Below are 24861 nucleotides of genomic sequence, written 5' to 3' on the forward strand. Positions count from 1 at the left end.
AGCCTTTAATCCCAGCACTTGGGAGGCAGAGGCAGGCAGATTTCTGAGTTTGAGGCTAGCCTGGTCTACAGAGTGAGTTCCAGGACAGCCAGGGCTACACAGAGAAACCTTGTCTCGAAAAAACAAAACAAAAAAAAAAAACAACCAAAAAAACAGAAAGAAAGAAAGAAAGAAAGAAAGAAAGAAAGAAAGAAAGAAAGAAAGAAAGAAAGAAAGGAAGGAAGGAAGGAAGGAAGAAAGAAAGAAAACCTATTGAATCAACTAACCTAGGTTCATAGGGGCTCACAGAAACTGAACTACCAACAAGAGAGCATGCATGGGACGGAGCTAGGCCCCCTGCACGTATGTAACAGTTATGTAGCTTGGTCTTCATGTGGGACTCCTAAAGCAGGAGCAGGGTTATCTACGACTCTGTTGCCTGCCTTTGGGAAACATTCTTCTAACTGGGCTGCCTTGTTTAGCCTCAATAAAAAAAAAAAAAGATGTGCCTAGTCTTACTGCAACTTGATATGCCAAGTTGGTTACTATCCATGGGAGGCCTCCCATTTTTTCTGAAGAGAAAGAGAGGAGGAATGGAGGGGGTGAGGGGGGCAGGAAGAAGGGGAAACTGAGGTCAGGATGTAAATTAATTAATTAAAAAGAAAAATAAAACAGAAAGAGGTCTGGAGAGATGGCTCAGGGGTTAAGAGCTCTGACTGTTCTTCAGAGAACCTGGGTTCAGTTCAGTTCCCAACACTCATGCGGTAGCTCACAAACATCTGTAACTCCAGTTGTAAGGCGTCTCAGGAACCCTCTGCAGACATCCATGGGAACTACAGGCAAAATACTCATACACATAAAATAATAAAAAAAAAATCAGAAAGGCCTCAAAACTTTCTTTTGGAAACTCAAAAGAGTATGGAAAACAAAAACAAACCAAAACCAAAAGCAGTTGACAGGAAGAAATAATAAAAACCAGGGAGGAAATTAATGAAATGGAAACAATTAAAAACACAAAGCATCAGTGAACCAAAGAGTTAAGTTTTTGAAAAGATAAATAAAAGCTACAGATCCTTAGCAGAAGTATCAGATTGAGAGAGAGAGAGAGAGAGAGAGAGAGAGAGAGAGAGAGAAAGGGAGAGAGAGAGAGAGAGAGAGAGAGAGAGAGAGAGAGAGAGAGCCTCATAAGTTAGATATAAATGGAGACATTGTAACATGTATCAAAGAAATGTAGAAAATTATAAGAATATAATGAGATCATATTTTTTTTTAAAAAAACTATATTGTACTAAGTTTGAAAGATTAAATGGTTGAGTTTTTAGATACATCTGACCAACCAAGGTTAAACCAAGATAACATAAATAATTTAAACAGATCCGTAACAAGCAGGGACACTAAAGAAATAACAACAACAAAAAACTTTACCCCTCACAAACAGAGACAAAAAGATGGATTAATAACAGAATTCTGCCTATAAAGAAAATCTACAATCAATGCTCTTCAAACTATTTTACAAAATAGAAATAGAGGGAACACTTCCGAGCTCATCCATGAAGCCAATAATGGAATATGTAGGCTATAGGTAGTTTTATTTACAGATTTTTTAAAAAGAAATTGTCATAAATCTTTTTATAGTGTCTTCTTCGGTTTTCACCACCACAAACAATGTAGGAGAGTCTCTCTTTTCTAACACCACCACCAGCACTTCCTTTTTTGTTTTATTTTATTTTTTATTTTTATCTTAGCCATTCTGGCTGCAGTAATTTCAAGTATCAAAAGCAACTCAATTTTTCCCTGGTAGCAAATAATGCTGAACACTTTCTAACAGCCCAGTTGTATCACTCCTGGGCATATACCCAAAGAACTTTCATCCCACATCTGAGATTCTTGCTCATTCATGTTTACTGCTACTCTGTTCATAGCAGATAGGAAATAAGCTTAAAGTCCATCAAATGATGGTTACTAAAAAAAAAATATGGCAACTATACACAGTGGAATTTCATTCAACTGCAAGGAAAAATGGAAACTATCAAATGTACAGGTAAATGGATAAAACCAGAAAAAATATACTGAGTGATGTCATCCAGGCATAAAAATTAAATGCCATATGTTCTCCTTTATATGTGGATCCTAGCTCTGAATCTCTAATTTTGTGCGTTCAAGTTAGAATCCCTAGAGAGGCCAAAAACCTAGAAAGAGGCCACTGGGGGTGGGGAGAGCCCCAAGGAGGGTAGTTAGGAAGAGTGTTGTGGTTTGAATAGCTATGCCCCCCATATGTGTTTGAATGTTTGGTCATAGGGAGTAGCACTATTAGGAGGTGTGGTCTTGTTGGAGACAGTGTGTCATTGCAGAGGCAGGCTTTGAGGTTTCATATATACTCAAGCAGCTTCCTTACTTCCTGCTAATCAAGATGTAGAAGTCTTGGCTCCTTCTTCAGCACCATGTCTGCCTGTAAACGGCCACGAAGCTGTGAGCCAGCCCCAATTAAATATTTTCTAAGAATTGCCATGGTTATAGTGTCTCTATACAGCAGTAAAACCCTAACTAAGACAGTAATTGATACTAGGAGCTTGGGTATTGCTTTGGTAGACCTGACCATTCTTTTGTTTGGAGGAATGTGATTTTGGGGACTCTGGATTAGAAAAGTAGTGGAATGCTTTAAGTGGGACTTAATGAACCATCCTACCATGAACATGGAAGACAATGGTGTGGAGGGTGATTTGAACTGGGGTGGAGTAGGGGAGTGGAGTTTGGCTCAAAAGGTTTCAGAGGAGAAGAATTTTAGAGTGTTGCCTAGAGAGAATTCTTGTAATATCTTGTGAGAATGTTGCTGCTTTTTTGCCCTTGTCCAAAGAGTCTGCTGGAGGCTAAAATGATTAATTGCATTGGCACAGGAAATCTCAAAATAACCTAGTTAATATAGATGCTGTTCTGTGGTTCACTCTTATGAAGAGCATTTTGATGAAACAGAGCAAGCTGAGCAAGGAAATATGCAAAATGTATGGGACAAGGATTAGAAGGGCACCAGGAAGTGTTATGGAGCTAAAGTCTGTATTCAAGTAGATAAACAGATTAAAGATACTAAATGGAATTAAGGGAGTGGTGACCCTGAGGTAAGATTCCATCCAGCTAAGCTTCCATGTTATGAAAAGGAATTAAAGAAAAGCTTGGATCCAAGCCTGGTGGTACACGCCTCTACTAGCACTCAGAAGACAGAGGCATGCAGATCTCTGAGTTCAATGTTATTCTGCAGAGCAAGTTCTAGAACAGCCAGGCTTAAGCAATGATGGAAACCAACAAAAACAGAAAGCTGGAGAAGATGTAATGGAATGAGGGGCCATGTTCCATCCCCAGCAAACAACAGAAGTTGGTAGTTACAGCCACAAGGTTACGGCTTTAGAGTAAAGGACAGAAGAAAGAGGTTGTGGAATCTCCCTCTGCAATTAAGGAAAATCACTGAGGCCTAGTGTGTGGCAGGGGCATCCCTCATGGAGGCCATTGTAAAAGGGCTTATACAATCTCCAGGGCCAACAACTCATAAGGAATTATCCCACACTTGTTTTTGAGGTTGAGCTTTTTCAGCCAAAATAGTGTTATGGTTTTTATTCTACTGCTTTGAAAAAAAAAAAAAACATTCTGGCCAAAAGCCACTTGGGGAGAAAAATGTAAAGTTTATACTTCCAGATCACAATCTATCATCAGGAGAAGGCATAGCAGGAGCTCAATACAGAAACCTGGAGGCAGGAACAAACCAAGGAGGAATACTGAAGTGCCATCCTCTGGGCAGCATTGCAATCATGAACTCTCAGCTGTTGTGGATGCCTGCTGAGGTCTGTACAGGGATGAGCCCATCAGCAGCCAGGTTAGGTTGGAGGAGGGGCACAGGGATCCCTATCCTCGGTGAGAAACCAGTTCCTGTAGGAGGATACAGGGTAAGAGGCAAGCATTGCCTTCGATTGTGTTCCCACTGTGTACCCTATCATGCTTTGGTCAGTCGTCCCAATCCAGGGGTCACATAGATGGCTCTGGTTAAACCAGACAGGTCACATTACAAAACTAAAGTCCCGACCCTGAGAAAAGGACAGAGAAGGAGGAAAAGTTGTTGATGAGAATGAAGGGAGGTTAAAGAAAGTTGGAAGACAGTAATCACAGCGCATTACACACACGTGTGAAATTATCAAAGAACCAGCGTAAGAAAGAAAAACCGTAGTAGAAAATGCTATAAAAAATAAGAGGGAAGAGCAAAATAAAAAAAAAATTAAAAAAACTGTTGTGTGTACATGTATATGTGTGGTGTATGTGGGCAAACATGTGTATGTAGGTGTACATGCCTTCTACACGTGCTCATGCAGAAGCCACAGGTTGTCAGGTGTTTTCTTTCTCACTCTCCACCTCATGCTTTGAGACAGGGTCTCTTGCTGAACCTGAGCTTACCTATTTGGTTAGACTTTCTTGTTAGCAGACCCCCAGAATCTGCCTGTGTCTGTTCATCTTCCCAGACAGCTATACACTGCCATGCCTGGTGGGTTTGTTGGGTTAAGATTTTTGTTTGTTTGCTTTTCATTTTGTTTTGTTTTGAATCAGATCCAAGTGCTTGGACAGCAAGCACTTTTCTATTAGGCCATCTTCCCAGACCTAGGAGAAAATCTGGTACTGTTAAGAGTATAACAAAAACCAACCAACCAACCAACCAGAAAAAAAATAAAAAAATAAAGAGGAGATGTAAGTGGTTAAAAAGAGAAAGATAAGCCGGGTGGTGGTAGCACACGCCTTTAATCCCAGCACTTGGGAAGCAGAGGCAGGCAGATTTCTGAGTTCGAGAGTTCGAGGCTAGCCTGCTCTACAGAGTGAGTTCCAGGACAGCCAGGGCTACACAGAGAAACCCTATCTCGAAAAACCAAACCAGAGAGAGAGAGAGAGAGAGAGAGAGAGAGAGAGAGAGAGAGAGAGAGAGAGAGAGGAAGATGGGGTGTTGGGATGCCTTTGTTTCTCAGTCCTCTGAAATTGAAGCCTACCAGGTGGATGGGGTGTGGGGAGCAGAGAGGTGTCAGTTAAACCTGCAAGCTTCTGACTTTCCTGCATTTTCTGCTGTTGCTGAGTCTGTACTGGACAAACGTCAAACAGCTTCCAGAGCTGTCTGCACTTGAGTAACAACCCTGCTCTGTTTACCAGAGGCTTCTGTTGGCACACTTTATAGTCTGTTGGCTGGGTAGGTTTTTCCACCCTCGTAAGATTTCCCAGGATATGCACCTTAGGGTGACTAATGTTCTATCCGGACTGAGGGATTGGTCTCTCAAACATGTTGAGAGTACTGAGGAAGCAACCAGAGTACTGAGACCTGTACAGGTGGAGTGTCTCTGTGTTCTCACAACCCACAGGGCATTAAAGTCCCCTTTGGGAGGATTGACATCATGTGTGTCAAGAAGTCTGCTGAGGGCTTAGAGTTCTCAGAGTGCCTTGTGACAGATAAGTGGTTCCGGAGGTTGGTTCGCCTGCTGACCACGTACGTTCAAGGCTATCCGATTCCAAGTTTATTCTCAAGTGAATGAGGTCAGGACTTAGCCTCCGAGGGCAGATCTACCTTCTTCTGTAAAGTTCTCTGCCTGGGCTGAGTCTCCTGACACCTGCGCATTTTGGCTTGCGAGCTACTGACCATCCTGCTCATACTAACTGCTTCCTGTGGCTGGCTGTCACCCTGGGGCTGTGGTGGGCTGAGTTCCGGATCCCTGACTTATGATTTTCTTTTTGTTTGCTCGGGCTCTGAAATGAAATCACTTTTAAACAATAGGTTTTCTTTCATCATGCTGCTAGCCATAGCCGGCTGAGCTGGGGAATGACCCCCACTGCTAGCCCCTCCCACCAGAGGACTCACTATCTTAGCAGTGATTTGAGGCTTTCATGAGCTGGTGGGTTAACTGGTAGATAGGACTTTTCCGCACAGGCTACCTGGCTTACTCTGGGGATAAGGCTTCTGCAGTGGAGTTGAGCGGCTGGAGCTCTGGGACCCTTCCCTTCACTGGCACGCCCTTCTCTTTCTCTGCACTGTCAGCTGTCCTGTTGCCCACTCTACAGTTTCCCACGTTCTTCCTCTCTTTCTGTCTCATGAATGCCCTGTTCTTCATTTTCCTGACTCTTCTCCATCCTAATATAACTATTATTGGTAACTAAATACAAATAATAGTATTATTGAAAGTGAGTTTTTCAAACTAATGTGTCCCACCAACACCAGCATTCCAATCACCCCTCCATGGAGAATTTTATTGGAATTTCATACATGCGTATATGCATTTTGATACTATCTACTCCTTATTTCCCCCAGTTCATCCCCGATTCACCCTACTACTTTTTCCTCTCAACTTCATGCCCTCGCTCTCTTGATACCCCACAAACCCACAGAACCCACTTAATGCTGCCTGACTATATGGGTGTATGGCCACCTACTGAAACCTGAGGAAGCCTCTCAGGGGCTACATCTCTGAAGAAAAAGGATTCTCCCACCCCTAGAAGCCAGTAATTGCCAATAGCTCTTCAGCTACGGGTGAGACTTTGTGAGCCCATCCCCCCCCCACACACACACACACCAGAACTGAGGTTGGCCTGATCTTGTACACGTCTTGTGCCTGCGGTCATTGCTGCTGTGGAATGATGTGTGCAGTGGCCCTGTCATGTCCCTGTCATACCATCTCACCGCACATGTCCGTACCCCGGGCTCCTACAACGTTTTAGCGTCCCCGTTTGTAATGATCAGTCAGTGAGGCTGGTGAGCGGCAGGCTGTGATATAGGTGTCATTTAAAGCAAATCATTCCGCCATCTCTTATTCTCTGCGTTGACCAGCTGTGGGTCCCTGTTATTAATCACCATCTGCTGAAATAACGGAACCATCTACTCTCAATTATCTCAACTCTTTTCATCCCCAGCGTCATATATTTAATGACAAAATGCAAATAGTGCCATTATCAAAAGTGTGCCTTTCAAATTAATGTGTCCCACCAGCACTAAAATTCCAATCTCTCTCATATAGAGGACTTCGCCCGTATTTGATATCACAGACCTACAGAAATTCATGGCTTCAAGATTTCCAGCCACTAGTTACACTGATGGCTCATGAGCCATACTTTGTGGCGGGATGACACAGTCTTGCATATCCACAGGTGAGTATACCTTGTCTGCCTGTGGGGTTCACTAGCAAAGTGAGTATGTCACATGACTACTGTCAGTCAGGTAAGGACAACGCAGAGATGTACACAAACCATAGGAATAAGGGAAATGCGACCAGGACACAAGGCAGCCAGAGACAAGTGTGAGAATGGCAAAGATGGCTTCTGAAAGTGATGCTTATGATGTCTCTTGGGATTGGACCCCATCCACCAGCAAAAGGATGGTAGTTTGAGCAGAGCCATGAGGCAGGAACAGTGGAAAATGTGCCTGAGAGGAGAAGGCCGTTTGAGGTGGATGAAGGAAAAGTTTCCAGAGAAGGGGAGAAGGGGAGAGAGCCAGCGAGGCTAGGGGAGGTCAGGGCATGTGAGCCTTCTGTGCCACACTGGGGAGCCTGCCACTATGGGCTGAGGGTTTTACATAACTCTTCGAGGCGGCTGGCAGGGGGCATGCCCGCCTCAGCACGAATGGGGTATTATTAGCCGATGACCACGAAAGGCAAACCTGAGAAATCACAAACTCTGAGCAGAGCCAAGGTCCTTTATGTTGTGAAGCTCCAGAGAGTTATCTGACTCCACTGCCCCTCTGCAGATTCAGCTGAGGAGCGCCATCATGGCGGTCGGCCCTACGCACTGCCTCCGACAGCACCAGATGACCCCCCTCACACTGGCAACTCTAACTGGGGCACAGTGAGGAGGGGGGCACCGAGAGAGGCAAGAGAAAAATAAGACAGCAGAGATCAGATCCGAGAGCCGGGAAGCCGGATGTCAATCACCCTGAGAGACACAACCAGATGGAGACTCCGGTTGAAGGAACGCATCCCACAGCATGCAAACCCAAGCGAATGATTTCCGAGGTGGGGCAGAGGAAACTATGGTCAGCTACACCACAAAGTGGAACGCTCAGGTCTTCCTTGGCACACCCCCAGGTTCAGGGATTCGGGGTAGAGCAGGGTTTCCAGTTGACTATCAGTATTCTCATGTGTCAGTGCAAGGATAGACTGTTCTCAGCAGAGACCCTTTGTTTAGGGACTGAGGGGGATCTGTTGAGTAAAAAGTCATCCTAAAGGGAAAGAGCTCACCCCAGTGAGTTGGGCCCATCAAGAGACTTAGCCATTTGATGGGCAGGAGGTCAGAAAGTCGAATTCAACTGTATACATCATTTTGTAGGAACAACATGAAGTACAGTCTATTTGTGCTCACTTTCCTAGAAAGGAGACGCAAAGTAACCACAGTGCCTCCGTGGCTTCAAGGATGGAGCCAGAAGTCAGATCCTGGGTGTGTGGTCCAAGCAGATGCCCCTTGACAGTTCCAGCAAGACCAGTCATGCTTCGGCATACATGTGAGGCTTGCTTGGCACCTCCAGAAATCCCTTGGGAGTGACCTGCAGTAGGCAATGTGTCACGCACGAATTGCTAACAGCAATTGGAAAACGTGGGCGAGGACTGGAAGCTGGAGGCCCGAGGCTGGTTGAGTTCTGCTAGGAAGCTGAACAGCACAGCAGAATTGAACAGGACAACAGATCCTTCTCTTGAAGTCGCTTGTCACAAGTTTCATGAGCCCCCAAGTGCCCTCCTCTACTCAGGCCTAAAACAGGGGTCCTTCCCCAACCCTCACCTCTCGATATTGCCCAGACTGTGAGCAACCTACAACACATGCTTTCGTGCCCTTCTGAGCAGAAAGGAGGAGCAAAGGGGACAGGGGTAGGGGGACCTCAAGGCCAAAGCAGAGCAAACCCAGAGTCCAAGAAGGAAGGTACGGATGCGGAGAGCACAAACTGCTGGTTTGTTTTCTGAATTCTCCAAGCTGTCATTCACAAAAGCAATGCTGCTTTTTTTTTTTTTTTTTCAGAGTCGACTTTGAGAAGCAAAAGAAGCTGAGTCCTTGGCCATCAACATGCATGGCTCTTAGGACCTGCTTGCTCTTTCCCTTGGACACGCCTGGTGTGTGGGGGGTGGGGGGTGGGGGAGAGGGACTGTTGAACTATATTATGCAATAAAGCAGAATCTTGGGGGCAGCCAGCATCCTGAGCAGAGATAGTTCCATGAGCAGCTGGTACGACAGGTTGGTATAGCCCAGCTCTCAATCTGAGCCGTCCGTAGTTTACCCCGCTCCAACTCCCAGAAGAAGATATGCATGGGCATTTTCCCGCTCACTTCCACTAAATCTTGGCTCATCAAGCAAGAGTGATTGACAGCCCCCACAGGCTGCTGAGCAAGTATGTGAAAGAGGGGTCCGGGAGAGGCCTCCTCCACCTGTTCCTCTTTTCTTTATCACTTCGTATCCAGAGGGGTCCCTAAGCCCCGAGTGAAGGGTCAAGTGCAAATCTGGTAAACCAAGCCGCCCCAGCAGTTGTCAGGTTAATTAGCCTTAAGGAAAATTATGTGGCTATCTGAGCAGAGTGGGGTTGCTATAGAGACAGGCACAGGAGGTGCATTTAGAGCAGGGCCCCATCACATCACCAGACAAAAGTACGACTGAGGCTTTTTAATAGAATGAGTTACTTAAGTTTTATATTTAACAGGGGACAACACCAAGGCTATTACTGGTTTTCAGAATATTTTAGGAATCTGGACTGACTGCCGCTGCATATGTTAACAGTCATCACTGCATGGGCCGCGGGGGGCAGCAGTTAAGCACTGGATGCCCATGTGTCACTCCCAGCTCCTGAGATGAGAGATGGCCCTTCTCACTTCGAGTTTGTCCTTCCTTAATTGGGTGAGAGATTTTCAATGTGCTTCGGAGAATGGTCAGCTGAGAGCCACACTGCTCAGCAGTGCTCCTTTGCATGTGCCACACAACAACAACAACAGTAATAATAATAATTAATAATAATAATAAACATGAGGTAATTATCTCACTTTTCAGATGAGAAGAAATGAAGCTCAGAAACATCCAAAACCTACCCACGATCACACAGCCAATAAAAGGTACCACTAGAATTTAAATTCTGAGATCCCTCTAGCAAAGCCCACTGCTTTATAAAATGGCATTACCACTGAGACCTCTGAACAGACAGGAATGGGGAGTGGGGTAGATCTAAGGAGGGGCTCTCGTGTCACTGAGCGACAGCACGGAGCTTGCCATACTTTAGTTTCCCCTGGGATTCTGATTCGTCCTCACTAATGAGTACCTCACTAATTATAGGAAGTTAATTTCAAAGTAACTCCCGTGCGTTTCTCAGCATTCTGTTACAGTGACAAAACACCTGGGTCGCTCTGCATCAAAGAAGGAAGGCTTGGATTTGTCTCACAGTCTCGGTGGTCTCAGCTGGTGGTGCTTCATATGGTGGGAACCCACAGTGGAGAAGTTCACCTCGTGGTGTCCAGGATGCATGGCGGGGAAGCAGGAAGAGACTGTCGTCCCAATGTCCCCTCCAAGAACACAACGCCAATAACTTCCCCCTCTCAGATCCTATCTATCTCTTAAAGATCCGTCCATCCTCCAGGGACATCACAGGCTTTAGAGGCCATTCTGTGTGCAAACCATAGCACTCTCTGAACCATCCGGCAAGCAACCAGGATGCTAGTTCCCAAGGTGGTGGGAGTGTGGTTAACATAAGAGTGCACGCTGAAAGTCAGTAAGACCATGCCTCAGTCCCTGTACACATCAAAGCTTAATCTATGAAATCAAGCTAGGAGTTCAAAGTGAACTTCTTCCATCTCTGGGTTATTCAAACCCCCCTATTCTGCAGAAGGGTGCTTCCAAAAACTATACTTTAATTATTTTTTTCTGTGAAGGAATATGTGGTAGACTCCATCGATGTTCACAAGGCTTCAAGACTCTAAGAACAAATGTCTAGGGCAGAACTCAAAAAAAAATGCTAATCAAAGCATCAGACGACTGAACAAGACAGAGGCAGAAAATGTATAGAAGCCAAGGACTGGAGACTTAGCCTCAGACCTGAGTAGGAGACTCGGGACCACAGGGAGGTACATTGGTATCCCCAAGCAGAAGGAAGCATGTCCAGCAGCCTTCAGTGAGAGTGTCTGATGCAGATGAGGTAACATGTAAGGTGGCATGCAAGGGAGATGGCATCCAGGTCTTCCCTGCACAGGACAGGGTCTGGGATCAGCTGCCACCTACCGTGTCCAAAACCTTCCTTAGCACCATTCTACCCCGTTCCCTCCCCAGGACATACACCTTGCAAATTCTGTGCTGGCGTTCCACCAGCAGATTCACAACTGGATTGTAGGACAAGGAAACAAGATGTTAAACTCAAGTTGTCTCCTCAGGTGACCCGTGTTAATTTATTTCCCTCTCAGAGTGAAAGGTAAGTCTTTCTTATATATCTATAACCATTCATAAGTATTCTATTTCATTGCTTATATTTATTTAGTGTAGTGGGGTGTGTGTGTGTGTGTGTGTAGTGTGGTCTCCCACATGTACCATGGTGCATATGTGTAGATCAGACGACACCTTGCAAGAATCCTCTCCTTCTACCATGTGGGACCCAGGGATCAAACTCAAGCCTCGAGATTTGGTTGCAAGCCCCATTTCCTACTGAGCTATCTCACCAGCCCAGGATCCTTTCTATATTCTTTTCAAATGATTTTTTAGCCTCAGATAATACACACATTCTTTTTAAATACTATATGAGAAGAGAAGTTGTATGTAGGAGTAACTATAGAAATGTTTTTAGTAGTTTCTAACTGTAATACAGCTTAATTGATAGCCTGCTCATTTACATTTGTGACGTCCCAAATTCAATCCCCAGCACCACATAATACCAGGCTTGTTCAATCATTCCTGCAATACAAGTTCTGGGGAGATAGAGTTTGGGTATTTAGAGGATCAAGGTCTTCCTGGACCACACAATGAATTTGAACATTTTGTCTTGCTGAAATGATCACTCAATGGTTATATAATATGGAAAATGAGTGGTGGTCATTGAAAAGCTGTTTACAAGCAATGTCACGAACAGCTTTTGAACCGGTACAGAATCCTCCAGCTCTAACCCTGCCACTCACTGCCTGCCCATGGTAATTCAAACAAGCCACATAACTTCTCTGCGACTTGACTTTTGCAACTGTCAAGTCGGGAATGCTATCAATTAGAAGCCAATGGTGAACTGAGGCAGGAGAATGGCCTGATACCACTGTCACCTCTGGATGAAAGCCATGGCCAGAAAGGGTGAGCAGGAGAAGGCGACCCTATCCCTCCCTGTCTCCACAGCCCTCGTTTCTCTGGACAGCCACTCTCCTCTATGCTCAGTACAAAATATGCCCTGTTCCGGTAGATGAGCCCTGCTCAGCCATGAGCTCTTTCCATGAATAGGTCTTGAGAGCCACTTGTAGGCCACCATCCATCACCTGCCCTCACGCCCCCCCCCAATCTTTCTTTACCCTTTGCCCTCTAAGGAAGCCAGTGCAGTGGGGCCAAGGGCTGCTGCCCAATTTGGGTCCTAGGTGGCCTCTGCCTCCCTCTTTCCTGGGCCCCCAGCCAGCTCCACCCTCCCGCAGAGATGCTCTCTGCTAACTTCATTCCTGCCTCATAGTTGGAATGACAGTGGCTCTCAGAATCCCTGGGGAGTGGAGAGGGTGGTGAGGGTCTGGGGAGGCAGCCAGGCCCAGGAGCAGGTTAATGTTACAGCCCTGGGTAAGTGAGCTGGGCCGGCTGACGTCAGGGTGATGATGGGTGGAGGGTAGGGCCGGGTTACTGAACTATAGGTCAAATCAAAGAGAACCACCTTGGGACAGAGCCCTGCATGCCGGCTAGAGAACGTCCCCACGCCATGGTCCATACCGGCCACAGCTCAGCCTGGGTCCTTCTGCTCTCAATCCGAGCGCCTGAAGCAGGCTTTGGTTTCATGTCAGCAGCCTTCATCTGCCTTCCAAAAATAAGCCCCTGCCGCCATGCCGAGGGGAGAAAAACAAGAAGGGCGGTATTTTTAGGGCCATTAATTCTGACCACGTGCCTGAGAGGCAAGGTGGATGGCCCTGGGACAGAGGCTGTTCATCACTATGTCCCGGGGAGCAGGACGTGTTCAGGGCACGCTGCAGGCTCTCGTCTTCTTAGGCGTCCTAGTGGGCATGGTGGTGCCCTCACCTGCCGGCGCCCGCGCCAACGGCACTCTACTGGACTCCAGAGGCTGGGGCACCCTCTTGTCCAGGTCTCGAGCTGGGCTAGCTGGAGAGATTTCGGGTGTGAACTGGGAAAGTGGCTATTTGGTGGGCATTAAGAGACAGAGGAGACTCTACTGCAACGTGGGCATTGGCTTCCACCTCCAGGTGCCTCCTGACGGCCGGATCAGCGGAACGCACGAGGAGAACCCCTACAGTGAGTGTCACTAGCAAATAAGCTGGGGTGCTTGGTGGCTTGGGCACAAGCGGGGTCAAACGATGAAGGGGGCTCGTGCTGGTGGGTGGGGCTGCACTCTAAAGGGAAGATGTGTTGATCTAAAAGATCAACTTTTAGATGACTTGATCCCACCCTGCCCTGCCCAGAGAGAGGTGCAGGCTCAGTAAGACCAGACCTATGCATCTTGGTGTCCTTAGCCATCATCCCAGGTAACTCCATCAGTGGTCCTAATTACTCCAGTATTAGTGGTCCAGCTCTGGTCTTTCTGAGAAACTATAACTACTCTGGTAGGGGAGATATTATGATATTCCATCCTGGTTAAAGCCATTAGTTTCTATTCATCTGTCCTTTTTGAAAGAGAAAGGCAAGTAATCTGAAAAATGTCCATCTGAAGCATCTCCTTGGTGCCATGTTTTGGGTGCCTGTATAGACAGTCTTCTGGCCACGGCAGGATAAGAGCTGTAGGGTTCCAGATGAACCATCGGCTCAGTGTAGCTGCAGTGTTTGGGAACTGAGTCAAAGGATGTAGAACAGACTTTAAATAATCAAAATTGATTGATTGAGTGTATGTGTGTGTGTGTGTGTGTGTATGTATGTATGTGTGTATGTATTTATGTGTGTGTATGGTGTGTGTGTGTTTCTGAGAATTAAACCCAGGAACTTAGGGCATGCCATGCAAGTATTGTACCACTGAGCTACATCTCCAACCCCCATCCTTCAAGTCAAGGACCTCAGATGACAGATTCACCAAAAGCCCAGATTCAAAGCTAATCTTAAATAGATGTTTGAGTGTCTGCCGTGATCCCCAATTCCAGTGTAAAACTTTTCCATGAAAAACTGAATATGCTGCCATGATGTGACCAGATGCAGCTGGTGTAGTGAAGGGATGTCATAAGATTGTAACATCACATCAAGGACAGACGTGATGGAGAAGTGGAGCCTCTGGAGAAGGGGGACAGCAGGATGCCTCTGAAGGACTTGAGTTTACAGGACTCTAGTTGATATGAGCATGAGAGTGTGTCCTCTGTTTCTTTGTCAGGCCTGCTGGAAATCTCCACAGTAGAGCGGGGTGTGGTAAGCCTCTTCGGTGTGAAAAGTGCTCTCTTCATTGCCATGAACAGTAAAGGAAGACTGTACACAACGGTGAGTTCCGAGGGAGAGGGAAAGCTCCTGGGTTCTCTTTGTGTTCACACCATTGAGAACAACAAATATACAACACTGAGAGTTGAGGGTTTTGGAGGGTGGGGAATTAAAAGGGACTGTGTATAGCAAGGTGCCTTGCAGCACTTTTTCATGGTGAAACACTTCCTCTGTTTCACCATGAAACCTCTGCACATGCCTGCGGTTCTTCCAACCCACCACAGAGACCCTTGCCCTTAAAGAACCCATAGTTCAGAGAGCTGTTGGGTAGGGAAGCCTGCCTTCTGACACAAAGCTGTTATTCAAACTCAGGCAGGTCTGAGTCACTGAACTGGAGAAGCCCAGAAAGGCAGGTCTGTGGGTCATCCCCTCCAGGAGACACTCCACCAGAGTGGTACAGGAGGTCTGTAGAAGGAGGCTATCTCTCTTCTTCACTAGTGATGAGAGACTTTAGCCTGAGTTTTACGGACCTCTGGTCTCTGATCCCCACAGTCTATGGTAGTATCTTCCTCTGTCATACCTCCCCAGCAGGCACTGGGCCCCACCTCACTCTGCACCAGAGATCATTGTGGGAGGACCCATGCATGCTAAGAGGCAAATTCTCCAGTGTAAGGGCAAGCATTAACTGTGTTCGCCAAAGCCTCTGCTTTCTCTGACCCATTTACTTCCAGGGCTCTCAGCTTGCGACTTGGCCTATTTCAAAATGTGTTAGAAAAACATTCTATGAAATTGATAAAACCAAGACGTCCTTAGAAGTAAGGAAGCTCGATCTAGTAAGTGCTCGAGTGCTTACCTTGTATGAATGTGAACTCAGGGAAGTTCATCCCCTAGCACCCAAAAATGAGAGGGCAGTGGCTAAATAGCAAGGAGCCTTGATGCACTAGAGGAGAGTGTAGAGTCTGATCCTCCCATTCCTTGAAGGAACGAGATGGGGGATAGAAAGGGGCCACCAGCCCCAGGACAAGTGCTAGATTCCCCAGGGAAATCTCTCAGCAACCGAGGTCTGGAAAAGACTCAAGTGAGCTAGTCTGTGTGAGTTAGTCAGACGGCATCTGCTTCCCAGCCTTTTGAGCAAGTGTCTCAAAGTTGGCTTATGGTGTGAGCTAAAACCATTGCTTCTCCAGCACAGTTCTGTCGGTGCTCCTGTGCACCCATCACTTTGTAATCTGTTAGATGCAAGGATTTCCAGGACCCGACTCAGAGGCTCAGAGGGCTGGGATGAAGATTGTGAAGACTGTCAATCTGTCCAGCTCTGTGTTCAGTTTTTTTTTTTTTTAAGGTTCTGAAGTGTTTTTTGAGGCTCAGGTAGGTGTGGGTGCTATCAGGCTCTATGGCCTATGGAGAACAAAGAATTTCATCAGTTCTGCCTAGTGTTAATCCATCCTTTAGAACAGCAGAAGACAGGGTCCAGACATGGAATTCTCAGATGCCAGTTGTACCAGTCTCTGAGAAAGTTGGCAGGGCAGGAAGCAGCCTGAGACCCCCAAGAGGCTTTGGTGGAATTGGCTGCTTGGTCCTTCTGTAGGATGAGTCCCCCAAAAAGCTTCTTATCACCAGCCCCCACAGTACCCAGAATCCCACTGACAGGGAGATCTGAGACAGCTGTCTCTGGGATTCTGCATGGGCATTTTAACAGGCAAATCTGCCAGAACCCCAAATTATATCAACTTCTGTCACCTTAATTAACATATTTTTTCTCAACTAGAAAAGAATTCATTTGTGGCCAGGGAGAGGGTCACAAACATTGATTGGATAAATTTGCCCACGTTCCACTTGGAATCTCTGGTTCTAAGAGAGGCTGAGGACTGGAAACATTTTGGCTATCAGAGAAAACGTCCCCAAAGGGTAGACCCTCTCACTGTAGCAAAGCTCTCTGAGGTGTGGGACACCCAGACTCCCCAGGCAAATGGTTCTAAAGAGACCTGGTGTAATCACTAAACAGCAGTTGCTGGGGAGAAGGGAGACTACTCTGAGAGAAGACCCTCTGGTATCCGTATCCAGTAGCCTGGGAACTAGAGATTCTCCTCCCTAGACCCTGAGGCCAGAGAGTTGGCTACAGTTGGACAGCAGTGCCCCAGCCAGGGCACCTGATGCTTTGTGTGCGGCTAGGGAACCAGATGCTCCTGAACCACCCTTCCCCATCCTCCACCCCTCCGCAGCAGTTACCACAGTCTAAAAAAACAATTGCCAACTGATCCCAGGAGCCAGGAAGACTCCTGCTGGGTGGTGATTTCATTCACACTATTTCCCTTTAAGCCCCCCTGAGCTGCCTCCTCCCTCGGTAGATCAGCTGCTGTAACCTCTAAATGGCATTTCTCGTGAGGGGGGGGGGGAAGGGGGCTGATAAGGAGGAAAAGGCAGCCCTCCTGTCATGGGAGACTAGAGGTAAGGAAAGGGCACCTAGAAGTGCTCTTCCTTCTTACAAAGGGGTGTGGAACCTAAGGGCAGTTTCAGGCTCTCTCTGCAGATGACAAGGGCAGCCCTCCTGTGCTGAGCTGGTAGAGATTATCTGAGATCCTGCAGAGTGGTTATAAGTTATAAGCAAAGCACTGCCCTGCAGAATCCGGAGAAGCATTTGGTCTTTAGCCTCCCTTTGCAGGCAGAGACACAGGGTGTCTACAGTCTCCGGCTACTGTTCGTTTGCCCGGTTGCAGCTATGTGCATCCCTCGGTTCTGCAGATAATGCCCAGAAAGCCCTCGGGGGAAGTGTATTTGGCCAGAAAGACTGGAACCAGGGTTCCCATTGTCGCCTGGTCCTGCTCTCTAGCTGACCAACTTGCTTTAGGCAAAGTCACTGGTGCTTCTCTCAGCCTGGATCTTTGCCATCTTGGATGGAGACTGGAGCAGAATGAGGGAATCCAACATTGTCTCTCCCCTTAAAATCCAGAAAGCCATCACAGAGCCCCTCCCGACGGTGGTTCTGTAGCCATTCACAGATTGAGAAGAATACACGTTGCACTTTGGAGGGGTTAAATACTGTGTTTACATACTTCTAACCAATAGGAGCACAGTGCCATGGAAATCACAAATCTCACTCCTGTCTTCTCTCCTCTGACTGGGAGTAATAGGGACATGTGGCCAGAGCACATACAGGATGAAGATTGTACTGACAGAGATGGCTTAGCTCTGCATTTGGACAAGAGGATGGGTGTAATAGCTGCTCTCCCTCCCCAACTTTTGGGACCATTTCTGCCAAAAGCATTTTCCCCTAAACGCCCATGGGTGCCCTATTTTCCACAGTGCTTTTGCACCGAGGGAGTTGAAAGGCTATTTTTTTTTTCAATTGTATTTGGTAGAATCCAAGACATTGTCACGCTGTCGCTTGAGAGTGGCAGGCCAGGGAAATGTGATCTGGTGGAATTATTTTCATTTGTTCAAGTAATAATACACGGTAGCCGCTTTTCTTAACACGGTGTTCGCTTGGCTGGGGGGCCTTCCTCCCCAAGCCAATGATTCAGAGTTCCTGAGCCATGAGACCTCAAAGCCCAGAGGTGTGATGGAGGCAACAGAGAGGCTGGGTCCCAAGCACTGCCGCAGTCCTGTGGAAAATGCCACCAGTTACAATCCTGGGGAGGGCGAATCAGTGCGTTTAGGGAACTATACTGTGATGTCTCGTCATAACCGCTACCCCGCCCTCAAACCACCTGAATGTGATGTATGGTTGGGGACTGACAGGAGGTGGAGCAGGTAGGGGGCGGGCCAGGCAAGGGGCGGGGCATGTAGGAGGTGCCTAAAGAATAGGAACCCTGTTTCCGTTTCCTGTTTGTAGAGCGTTCTGGGAAGGCCGGGGAAAGGAGATAGGCTGGAGAAAGGACAGGAAGGATGTGAAAGCAGTCAACTTTAAAAATAAAATAAAAATAAACAGGGGGATTAGGACAGATTTGAATAATCAAATCTGCTGAGCAGGGCTGGGGCGTGGTTGGGAGCTGGTCTAGAGCACAAAGCTCTGAGTCCCATTTCCAACACTGCCCCTGCCAAAGTGTCTGCTGGACAAAGGGGATTGTAGCCTCTTTTGATATCCTCAGGGACTTGGTTCCGGTAACCCATGGATTACTGGAACGCTAAATCTCTAGATGCTGAAGTGCCTCATAAAAAAACGATCTAACATCTTCATATGACCTACGTGCATCCTCTTAGACATCTGAGCTCACCATTTGATTTTTAAAAATCTGTGCATGTTCAAGGCAGATGCAATCTCTTTTCAAATATGTTTTGGTCCATGGTTGGTAGACTCTAGGGGTACAGAACTCTCAGAAACACGTGGCAATCTGTATATGCACCCACAAAGACGCGGGTGTTTTAAAAAACGCTGCTTCTTAGCCCGACACATTCTAGACAGTGGGATGTGGGCAATGCCCATAGTTCTCAACCCAAGGGCTCATTCCTCCGCCTTCCTCCTCTTCCTCTGTTCCACATTGCTCTCCACCCTATGGCTTGCTCTCCTCTCACCCTCTCATGGATCTGCAAACAACATACCAAAGCCTCTCCCTAATCACCATCCAGATCAGAAATAAATTCCCCTGGAAACTGACGAGGCAAGTTCCTCTCCAGGGACAGGGACATACAAAGTTAGAACAGAAGGAAAGCAGGTAGGTGGGGGGAGGGAGCTGGGGGGGTACAACCTCATGCAAAGAGACCTCTGGTCTAATAAGACTCCTCCCTCTACTTCCTGGCCCATTTTGGATCCAGAACTCCTCTACCATTTTTAAATAAATTGCTTATGTAGGTAGATAACACATGAAAAACATTTAAGAAAGAAGAAACAAAAGAGCAAAAGATTCCCACAGGACTTAAACCTCCTACCTTCGTCTTGATGGCTATGAGTTCTTCCTGAGAGGTGACCTGTGTGACCAGTTGCTTATGGACCATTCCAGGAATAACCTATACATGCATAAGTGTATGTTCAGGTAGCTTTGAAAAGTCACACTTCAGAGGTTCAGGGTGTTTTTAAATTTTATGTGAGCGAGTGTTTTGCCTGCATATATGTCTGTGCACTACCTGTTTGACACCCTTGGAGACCAGATGAGGGTGTTAGATCCACTGGGTCTGGACAGTTGTGAGCTACTATGTAGGTTCTGGGAATCAAACCCTGATCCTCTGCAAGACATGGGTTCAAATTGAGCATCTCCACTTGGTAATATGTCTCTGACACAGTCCAGTGTCAATGTGCCAAAGGTTTTCTTTTCGTGGCTTATAGCACCCCATACTGTAGCTTGGTCACAGCCAAGACAACTGCTCCCCTTTTGATAGAGGCTGACTGTTTGGGATTCTTGCTATTTAAAAAGTGTTGTACACGTGTGGAGATATAATGTCAAAATCTGTTCCTAAGAGAATTGCTGATCATCTGTTATCATCATTTAAAAAAAAATTCTAGTAGACACTGTGAATTGCTCTCTATAGAAGTAGCAACACTATACACTAAGGAACATGGAGAATCACCAGTCTTTGGACCCTTCTCAGTTATAGTAGTAAATCTCTTTCTCAATCTGACCATTGACCCCCTGGAATCCTTGTCCCAGATGGGGCTTGGAGTCTACTGGGAAAGAAACATGTTCATAGGGTTCAGATGCTGTTAGAGGCATCTATCTGCCTGAAGGGCTCTAGAGTACTGGTATGGGCTCTCTACCACCCCATAAAAGCAATATAAAGGGACACCTGTGTGTGTCCCCATTGCTGGTGAGCCTAGGTGCTCAGACTTCTTTCAGAAATCAAAGGACAAAGCCTCTGGTACCAGGGAGAAGCCATTGAGCTGAGGTTGCTACCGTGTGTGTGTGTGTGTGTGTGTGTGTGTGTGTGTGTGTGTGTGTGCATATGCCCAGGTACACACATCTATGTCTACATAAAAGCCAGAGAGGGACAAAGCAACTTCCTCTATAGCTCTCTGCCTAATTCCCTTGGGAACCAGATTCTTCTTCTCTGTAAGAATGACTTCTATCTCAGGCCCCATGGCCCGAGAATGGTCTGGGTTATAAAGCTCCATTCACTTTCTGGGTTCAAAGTCAAAACTGAGAAGAAGCCTCCTCCCCCCTTTTAAGGGGCTGCAGGTTTTGAACTGAGAAACTACAGGTGAAAAGGGACAGTACTTCTCAAGACCTCATTCCCCCACCCACCCCTCCACTCACTACCCCCAAAGCCCTCTGGCACCCACACAGTCTTTGTGAAAGAGAACTGAGGCCCTGAGAGGGGAGGAGACCATCCATGTCACCATATGGGGAAGTAGAAAAGCCACTGAGTGGAGCCAGGGGCCCTCATCCCACTCTGCCAGGCCAACTCTCACTATAGGCTGGCAATAGCTCAGTGCTACCCACCCTGTCCCCTCCTCTGGAGAGAACACATTCTCACTTGACAACTTGGTAGAAAAGTCCCCAAGTCTCCACCTGGAAGTCTGGAGGTCTGCCCTGACCTCCCCACTGGACAGAAGCATCATCCCTCTATGTCCCTGGCCTTGGATTCCTGCTGATGTAAGAGGACACATGAGGAGGAACTGTGAGGGCTCTGAAGTGTCTTCCATCCTAACCTCTCACGTTTCTCCTTCCCTGCAACATATACCTAGTAGCTGTGTTTCTACAAAGGGGAGAGGGAGACATGGCAAAAAGACCTCCTCTTTTTTTTTAATTATTTTGTTTATTTAAATTCCAAATATTGCACCTTTCCTGGTTCCTCCTCCCAGTGTTCGTCAACCCCATCCCACCTCCCCTTTGCCTCCAAGAGGATGCTCCCCCTTCCCCCACCCCACGTGTTGGCACTTCGTAATTATCACCAGGTCTCTGCTGTCTGTTCCTCTTCACAGCCCAGCTTCCACGACGAATGCAAGTTCAGAGAAACCCTCCTTCCAAACAATTACAACGCCTACGAGTCAGATCTGTACAGAGGGACCTACATCGCACTGAGCAAATATGGACGGGTAAAGCGGGGCAGCAAAGTGTCCCCAATCATGACTGTCACTCACTTCCTCCCCAGGATATAAGGACCCGTGGATGAAGGCTCACAGGGTGACAGCTTCGTCTTTTCTGTTGGGATTTTACACTAAGAGAACACTTCTGCCCTTATCCTGTGACTTCTGGGTCTGGCTTATCTCATGCCCAAAGAGATGAGCTGGCTCCCTTGGCCACTGGATTGCACATGGCCGAGGGTTTACAGTTCACGTCTCAGGATGGCAGTGGATCCTGTGCTTACCAGAGGAGAGACAACACAGATGACTCTTGCAGCATGTGGCCCTATGCATAAGAAAATGGCAAGATGGGAGTATGCGTGTGTCCCTGCATATCCATACATCTTTGTGTAGATTCTCAGAGCAAAGGCATTTTAGAATACCGAGTTCCTTTCTCCCAACATCGTCAACCACAGCCATTGGCCTGTCAGAGCATCACTTGTCAAGTCAGGAGGACTGAGATGCGCCCCATTCTGCCTTTTTCTGATCAGCTATCCAGTTGTCTGAGTCACAGTGAGCAGCTATCTTTTATGTGCCAGGAGGAAGGTAGGGGTATAAAATATAATTGCAAACTAGGAAAAAAAGGGTAACCTGGCACCCTGGATTCCATGCCCGTTGGGGCTCTGGGGACGTTATGATTCATTGTTAGAGATAACTGGGAGAGAAGGGAATCCCCTCCTTGGTATAAAGTAATAGAACAGGATGAGAACATTGGGGAGCTCTGTGGAGGCAGAGGGACTGGATGTTCTGTAGAGAGCCATTCTGCCTGAAGGGCTTCAAGCTGTGTGGGGCTCCAAGAATGGGCCAGCACCAGGCTGCCTGCCCATAACGTTTCCTCGCTTTGAACCAGGTCTTATTTTAACCTCAGATGACAAGGATCCTAATAATGGCAACCTCCCTGGCGAGGAAGGGCAGTGTGCAAATTAGGGCATGAAGGAAGTCCAGAGGCTTTGGACTCGCCGGGGTGATCCCTCTCCAACTATGTCCAGGAACCTCGCCCAAGTTCTCACCCGATACCCTCACTTCCTTCTCACTCTGCCTAAGCTTACATACACAATACCGCCTGGATGCAGAAGAATTGGGTGCTGTGACCTCTAACCCCTCTTCCTCACTACAGTAAGAGAGGTGTGATAATCCCAGGAACCCGGCAGCCAAGCCAAAGTGGCTCCTTGCTCCACAATGCCTTCTTGCCTCTTGTCCTTTGAGAGTATTTTAAACCATGGTTCCCTGAGAGACTATAACTGTGGTCTGCCCAGAGCCTGTAGATTCCTGAACTGTTGGAATGTTCCTAAATCTGACACCAGAGAGAGCCGGATCAGTGCACAAATATTTTCAGCACATGTTACAAAATGACCTGACACCCTCTGCTACCCTTGGGAGCCCTGACCTGCAAGACAATCCCCTCATCTGTTGCAAATACCTCCGTCTTCAACATACCTCTCTATTCGTAGATGCACCCCTCTATAGACAGATCTGGACTCAGGGATTCTGAGCTGCAGATGGGTGGGGGTTGGCGATGCAGGAGACAGACACCATTCTGGCTTCCTCCTATGCCCTGAAAGTATCAGGGTGGACACATGATAGGGGAAGAGCGAAAGGCCAGAGCTAGATGGAGATAAGAGGTAACAGACGGTAGGAGTTCAGCCATATGGACATCCTCAAGCTTTGGATGGGAACTCAGAAGAACTGAGTCTTGGATCAGGTATAAGGGGGAGAGAAATTGGTCCATATTAACTTCTCGGATAATGAAATTCAAGTCATCTGGGAAGGAGAAAGCCATACTCTTGTAAAGACATCTTTGCCAGTCATCATCAATGGTATTACAAGGCTTGTCAGAAATGGGGTCGTTTGGGATTTCATGCACATTCATTCCTGATGTAACTGTATGGACAGGATGGCTGGGGCTGGGAACTGCTATCCAGATAGGAGGAAATGTTTTAAGCCTCAAGAAAGCCAACCACCAGCCTCCTTTCCTCCTTTCCTTCCTTCCTCTCTCCCTCCCTCCTTCCTTTCCTTCCTTTCTCCCTCCCTTCCTGTCTTTTCTAGATCTTTATGTGTACATGCCTTGAACCAGTGAAATCTAAAGAGACTGAAAGACCCTGGGCTGCTAAATCTTTCTGTCTCTTTGTTGGAGCTCACGAAGCTGCCCAAATCCTGACAAGGTTTCGTCAACTATTTACTCCTACCTCTCATGCTCCGGGTAAGAAAGAGACGCTACAGAACCCCTGGATGGGGCAGGCCTGGTGTTCACCTGCCTGGTAGCAACAGCAGCATGGCATTTCCAATGACTGACATTGGTTGTGAGAAGCGAGGGCTTCTAGCTGGCCCCAGGATTTTGCCTTACTGGTTCAATGCATGGTTCATACTTCCGACTTACTATTTCCTGTAAAGAAGTTCTCTTAAGAGGTTCCTCTTTGACCTGAAGTGACTTAGGCTTTGTACAAGTCAAACCCAATCCATAGACAAGTTAAGGGATAAGAAAAGAAAAACAAAATCATTGAGAGGTGCTGCTGATTCCTTCTGTCCTGCTACTGTGCACAGGGGTGGAGTGTTACTTCCTAACTGGTCACCTGTACTCCTTGAAGCAGTCCTTTGTAATCCTCTCACCGGTGTATGTTCTACAAACTTGTGGGGGCGAGGCTGGAGAGCTGGCTCAGTGGTCAAAAGCACTTGAAGCTCCTCCAGAGGACCTGGGTTCAGTTCCTAGTAGCCACAAGATGGCCACAACCACGTGTATCTCCCTCACATCTCTCTCTCTGCCGGCTCCAAGAGCACTGTACACATGTGCATAGACATGCAGGCAAACGTTGCATTGTTCTGCTGCCCTGTGACACCTCTGTGCTTCCTCCTTTTGATACATTTTTGATGAAAACAGTAAGCAATCTGATGATTAATACTCCATCGTTACCCTTCGCAGACTGCCGCATCCCATAGTTTCCCGCCTGACAAACTTATCCTCACACAGTGCTCCTAGCTCTCAGTCACAGCCAGACTATGGTTTAAGAAGAACAGCTTTCTTTCTTGTCATCTGAAGCAGAGGACAACCTGTCTTCCTTTTAGAAATGTATCTCTAGATGAACAGCCCAGACCCGAAATCTGATCCCGTCCCAGTCCTAGCTTGTGAAGTTTGACATTCTTCCTCTATGGCTTAGTGCCCCACTTCCCACCTCAAGACCCCAGGTTTTCCAGGTTCTCACTCTGTGTGAGTTTTGAGGAAGGAAGGACATGGAAGAGTCCATGACGCCCATTGCCCTGGTCATTGGTGCTGTGGTCGCTTGGGCAAACAGTTACCATGTGTGGTCGCTGGCCCCCATGACTCCAGGATAGCATCTCAACTAAGATTCCCTTCTGTTCTT

At 47.1% G+C, this 24861-nt stretch overlaps 1 protein-coding gene and 1 pseudogene across 1 annotated transcript; one reads left to right on the forward strand and one right to left on the reverse strand.

Annotated features, from left to right (window-relative positions):
- Positions 1-12877, reverse strand: part of LOC114609992 — a 31706-nt pseudogene extending 18829 nt beyond the window's left edge.
- A 146-nt stretch (positions 12878-13023) lies between these two features.
- Fgf6 (fibroblast growth factor 6) lies at positions 13024-22079 on the forward strand. Its single transcript, XM_028754544.1, has 3 exons — positions 13024-13413; positions 14474-14577; positions 21365-22079. The coding sequence occupies exons 1-3, from the start codon at positions 13068-13070 to the stop codon at positions 21539-21541; spliced, it is 627 nt and encodes a 208-aa protein (XP_028610377.1). The 5' UTR covers positions 13024-13067; the 3' UTR covers positions 21542-22079.
- Positions 22080-24861: the final 2782 nt, after the last annotated feature.

Source organism: Grammomys surdaster, unplaced genomic scaffold, assembly GCF_004785775.1.
Source record: "Grammomys surdaster isolate TR1022 unplaced genomic scaffold, NIH_TR_1.0 126013, whole genome shotgun sequence".
Lineage (NCBI taxonomy): Eukaryota > Metazoa > Chordata > Mammalia > Rodentia > Muridae > Grammomys > Grammomys surdaster.